We start from the raw sequence: 6,000 nt of genomic DNA on the forward strand, positions 1-6,000 counted from the left end.
CATTAGGAGACAAGCAACTTCCTAATAGTCAACACTGCCAAAAATATTAGGGAACTACATGCATTTTATAATAGGGTATTAAAGCAGACATCTTGGTGATTATTTGCACTGCTAATTCCCATAGTAAATTAAATTGTGACTGTCATTTAGAAGACATGGAAAATCTCACACCCCTGTCTCACCTTGTCTGCCTATTGTTTTGCACCGGAAATGTTCATCAGTTTATAGAATTTAGAGAAAGCAACATCACCTTGAAATCAAGTGCAACAATGCCCTGCTCGGAATACAGAGCTGGGAGCTCTAGTTCCTCTGGCCCATGCTGCCTGCAAAGCACAGCTCTCAGAGGCCTCTGCAGCAAACAGGAAATTTGCAATACTTCCAGGCAGATAAGAAAAGCTAAAACTGGGATCCTTTCATTATTTGGAATATCTCAGAGTGCCTGTGCCATACTGTGTCTCCCAAATCCTCTTTGTAAGAGTATTTGCAACTTAGTCCTTGCTCTCCCCATTACCCACTCATCCTTTAACATTTTGCTGAGGTTAACAATCAGGATAGTGATTTTTGCTGCTTAGCAGTGGTTCCCACTGAAAGCTGGATTACACTGGTTTAAACAGTATATAAAAGGTCTCTGGGTGAAACTACAGGCTTGGTGATCAGATTATCCTTCACTACACAGTTCCAGTATCCTTTTTGGGTACATTTCTTTTGTTCAGATATTATCATGCCACTCTGCAAATACTTCCAATCACAAGATTGCTGAAGAATAACAGAAAAAAAGCAGTAAAACAACAACTCAGAATAATGATTTTAACCTGCTGTGCAATAATTAGAAATAAACTGCAGTGAGTGTGTAAAACAGCACAAGCCATCACTCATTTTCCTCAGCCAGGATGTCTGTGGGCAGTTTATCACATTTCACAAGAAGCAGCAGCAAGTGTTGCACGGGACTGGCAAATAGAGCAAGTCATTTCTTCTCCCACAAGTTACATCTTCTACTTTCACACAGAATGTGTGGTCTGTTTGAACCATTTTCTGATGAAGAAAATAACTGAAAACATCCCTCTGTGACAATTCTGTATCCTGTGACACACTGGCTGCATCACAAGCCCTAAATTTGCCTTTGGTACCACGGAACCTATGCATACAAAACAGCACTTCAGTCTGAAGAATTAATATGCTGTCAGCTGGTCGTGTTTTTGGCAAGTGAGTGAATTTAATCCAATTACAGCAAAGGTGATGAGGTCAAGCTGACTCCCAGTAAAGAATCACCAGAAAGACTATCCTCAAAACAGAAGACACTGCAGCTTGCTAGACATGCTGTAGTGAAGTTTAGCAATGCTCAGACTTGTTACAACAAAGGTAAGTGCCAAGAAACTGCTTAGTGCCAGCAAACAGGAGAGGAAAGGGATTCAGCAAGAACACACTTTGTAAAGCACACTGTAATCCTAAGCACTTAATTGCCTTTGGCAAGAGCTGCATCCCATTGCTCTCTCAGAAGTCGTTTTATCTGCAACTTGATGCTCACAGCTACAGGGATGAATGGAGTGGGGGAGGAGAAGGAGCTGGGGAAGCTAGTGAGAGAACTACAGTTACCAGTCTGTCTCTGATGAACTACCAAAGCAAAATACAAAAATTACTGGTATGTGCAAAGCCTGATCTGCATATCCAATGACTCTCAGAGAAGCAAATGAAACTAACTCTCCTCCAGGCCCTTTAAATCACCTACAGAGGCTGACAAATTAGTTGCAGAGCTACACACCTGTGTTTATACTTTACATTCACATATGTCTAGCCTCACTTTCAGTCATTCTCACTGAACCCATTTAGGTCAGTGTGAATTTGAAGGTGTAGCCAAAGTTTGTTTCTCTTCCCTGCTTATAATGCAGCATTCACAAATATTTTACAATATTAACCCAAACTCATTGTTCCCACATAAATGGAAGACTTAAAAGTAAATAATGCACCAAGCCTCTTTAATTAAATAAGGAGTTTGGGGGAGGAGTTTCTGCAGACCCTTTTAAATCTTAAAGCCTGCCAACTGGATGAACAAAAGGTAGATTAGGCTCACATGATAAATCCCAGCAAACCTGAAAAGCCTTTGTTAATAAGTCACTAAGGGAATTTTTCTTTTTCCCCTAGAATTTCTGCTCACCAGAAGTGAGAGTTAAGATTATTCAAGCAGGTTTGGTTTCCAGCAGCATTAAATGGGTATATGCCTCATGGAGCTCTAATCTCCTCATTTCTATAGAGCTCAATTCCCCTTTCATTCCTACTAAAGAAGAACCAGTTATTCCTAGCTTTTATAGAAAGAGCAGCTGCTGAAAGTTCAGAGGCAAAAAAAGTTTATTAAATTAGTTAAGATTCCCACGAAAACTATACTGGAATTCTAGATCAGCTTTAATAGCAACAACAACAACAGGAATATAAATGTATTTTCATTTCACTTTGGCATTTCTTTCATGTAGCAGGTTGCTAATGAGCCTTTTAAGTTTCCATTCATAAGTTAGTGTTCAGTAGCTTGTTCGCAGAGCCAAATGACATGTTAGTCTGGCAATTAGTTTACTCTTCTGTCTGTAGAGAGGCTTAATGAAAACATTATTAGAGACAGACCTTGCTCTAGCACACTCCATAGACCCTGTACAATTACTCAGAAAAGACACAGATTTCAGCAAAACCCATACTGTAAAAGACACAAATTTTAGTAAAACCGAGACAACGTGGATGGCATTTAAAGCTATGCTAAATTTAAAAAAAACTCCAAAGTCCATCCTACCTGGAACCATGTGGCGTCACTGATGAATCCTTTTCAGCACTATAGATTAATCATATCTTCTCTGCATCCAGTGCTGAAATCCAAACAACATATGTAGCCCTAATGTACATCACGGAAGCATTGCCATCAGTGGGATGAAGGCAGCTGTACAAAGCTTGCTAAGATCCTGTTTGGTGCAGTGGATGCCACAGGAAAAGTTGAGAAAGTCTACTGCAACAGGTGCAGCAAGGTGTTTCCAGAGCCATGACAGAAAGGATCACCTAACCTTCCATGGGAGGTCATAAAAAACCAGAGTGATTTAGCATCAAAGAGAGAAGAGTGTGTAATCAGCAAAGGGAAGAAAAAAATTACCTTCCTTACTCCTAACTCATACCTGTGGAATAAAGTTTGGAAAAGCTATTGAGTACAGCTCTAAACACAGCGAGGGCAAACAACCACAGAGTGTTTTATTATGTACTTGACAAGTTTATGAATGAAAGGAGATGAGTCTGTCTGCAAAACCAGGATCACTTCCAGCCCATGCTCAGACCTGAATTCAAACTACCCAGAAGAGTCCAACAACCACAGACTGTGGCTACCAATTCTCCAGAGCCTAACCAGAAACTTCAGTCATCTCCTTACATGGCTCTCAAATAGAGCTTCTGAGCACATTTCTGGATTTAGACATCCACAGCATTAAGGCACAGCATTTGGAGCAGTTCTGAACTCTATTTACATCTGCATTTTGTTTTAGGAGGACTCTGAAAGTAATTTGTAGCTGTTGGTTTATGGTGTTTCTAAGTACAGTGTATTTGGCCTGTGTAAGGATATTGGTATGGCTTTTGATTGACTGTAAAAGTCGGATCATCGCCCAGAGGAAGTCCTAATGAACTTAAAGGAGGAGCCAGGGAGAACAGAGAACACGAAACAGACCAAAAACTGGTGAAAAATTACGCGTCTCTTACATTTAACCTAAGCCAATGGCAATACGTAATCTCAACTCATTTCAGACTTTATAATTCCCTTTCAGCATTATACAAGCAAACCAACAGAACTTCACTGGATGATTTCCTTCATTCTCCTTTGCACCAAGCAGCAAGGCAACCAAAGCTATGGACACATGCTTGCAACAGAAGAGTATCTGATTTATAACTTTCTTTGCAGCAGACCTTTTAAGACTTCCCTACAAGACCAATAAAAATGGGGTCAGTGCCATTAACTGGTGCGAGCCTCCCACGTTTATATAAAATTCTAGTTGTGATGTTTATTAAACCAGGCATTTCCTTTCTGCTCATGTCCATCTAAAAAGGTTAAATGCCAGTAATAGATCACACACCAGCACAGGACATCCTGCCTATCATTCTAGTGGCTGGTCCTCCGGTAGCAAACATTCTCCTGCTACAACCAACAAAATCACTCCAGTTACTTCTGGAGTTAAAACATTTCTCCTGTAGCATTCATTTGTAAAAGGCTAAGGATGGGTGTAACATTAGTGTACTATGAAAATTGTTATCATGAGCACTTTGTTACAAACTACAGAGCACACAGCAACCAGCTACAGAAGAACAGTATCACTTAAGGAAACAGAAAATACTGGATATATGAAAATTAAATATTTGGTTATTAGTAAACATAATTTTGGTATAAAACCAGAAGGCTCCTAAAATGCTCTCCTAGAACCTAGTTCCAGAAACATCTCAGCAAATACATTGTTGCACAGGAAGACACATATCATATTCTGCAAATAACAATGCAAGTCATTAGCAGAATAAAATGAAATAAAGATGTGTGCAGGAAGTAGAAGGAGAAAGATAGTTATCCTCTTAGGCATTTAAAATGAGAGAGAAATTACTATTTCTCTTACAGCTCCACTTACAGAAATGCCATTTCCAGCACTCTTCAGAGAGAGGCAGCATAATTTTGTAGAGTCTTAGTGGGGAACACACCTTCTGCATGTCATGTAACTCCACACTCACACCGCCCTCCCCTCCAAATGCTTGGAAACCCCTTAGAAGAAGGGTGTGGAATCAGATATTTGCACTTATCCTCTCAGCCATTCCCTTTGTTGGGAGAATAATGCAGCCTTCAAAACACTTTTGATTCCACTTCCCGACTCTAGGAGTATTCCTGTGGATTTACTTAGCAGAAGACAAGACTTGGGCAAAAAGTGTCTTTAAAGTGTAAGAGGAGGGAAGGATCTCCTGTCTTTTCATCCCTGGTCTCCAGCCCCTGCTAGTCTGCCATGCCACTCCCTTCCAGCCTGAGTGCAGGGAGCAGTGCCAGGCCAGAGTCCAGATGTGCACATACAGGAAAGAGGATTAAAAGGCAAAGAATCCCCAAAAACATATTGCTCCATAGCATGAAGGCAGCCTGCAGAGAAGTGATTTCACTGCCTCTGCCAAGTTAATGATTTTAAACATTCATCTCCATCCCCCATCCTCATGCAGGATGTTTAAGTGGTGTCACCAGGATTTATCCTTCTCTGAGACTAAGCATGTTGTGCAACATGATACAAATTACTCTGAGAACAGCAGAAGTTTAAAAAAAATTAAATCCCAGTATATGCATTTTGTCTGAAACATTAAAAATGTAGATGTGTAGTGAAGGAATGTTGCTACATGTGCCTCCACATATGCATCTCTATATTTGAAAGGCTCAGGAGGCTAAGAGAGAGCCAGGGAGATTATCCTTACAGCCGAGCCTATAAATGCTTCATCTTAGAAATCCTTTGCTACCTGCCAGTAGAGAACAATAAAACTGTAAAAAAGTCATACATAAAAGATGACAAGTACTTACCACCAGGTTTGCTTGCTCTGGGATTAACGCACTCCGGGAGGGGAGCCGTAGGTGAGCCCTCCTCCCTGCCGGAGCCCAGCTGCCGCTCTCGCCGGGGAAGGGACGGGAGCTGTGCTGAGCCTCCCGCAGGAATCCCGCGGCTCCGGTGCTCCAAGCCCGGCATGTGCGCGCAGCCCGCGCCGCTGGGCTGGCTCGCTGCAGCGCCGCTACCTCGCCTCTCCGGAGAAGCAGGTTTCCCTCTTCTCCTCCTCCTCCTCCTCCTTCTCCGCCTACTTCACCTCCCCCCGCGGAGGATGCCGCGGTCCCCCCGCCCGTGCCCGCCCCCGGGCTTCCCTCCGCGTCCCGGGGCGCAGCGGGCAGGGAGAGCCCCACGCTCCGGAGCCGCCTCGCCCCGAGCTGCCCAGTCCTGGATCTACTGCTCCGGCCGCAGCCCACCTGCTGCTCTGCTCTGC

General features: G+C 42.7%; 1 protein-coding gene across 2 annotated transcripts in view; it reads right to left on the bottom strand.

Moving 5' to 3' along the window:
- The window catches only part of MYLK (myosin light chain kinase), a 196,111-nt gene extending 190,363 nt beyond the window's left edge, over positions 1 to 5,748 (bottom strand). The window contains exon 1 of one of the 2 annotated variants that reach the window (XM_064719107.1): positions 5,549 to 5,748. In XM_064719107.1, the coding sequence (XP_064575177.1) occupies positions 5,549 to 5,711 (163 nt within the window). In that variant the 5' untranslated portion in view covers positions 5,712 to 5,748. The remainder of the gene's footprint in view (positions 1 to 5,548) is intronic. The other variant, XM_064719109.1, reaches the window with a different exon arrangement.
- Between the last annotated feature and the right edge of the window lie 252 nt (positions 5,749 to 6,000).

This window comes from Zonotrichia leucophrys, chromosome 7 (genome assembly GCF_028769735.1).
Source record: "Zonotrichia leucophrys gambelii isolate GWCS_2022_RI chromosome 7, RI_Zleu_2.0, whole genome shotgun sequence".
NCBI classification, from domain to species: Eukaryota; Metazoa; Chordata; class Aves; order Passeriformes; family Passerellidae; genus Zonotrichia; species Zonotrichia leucophrys.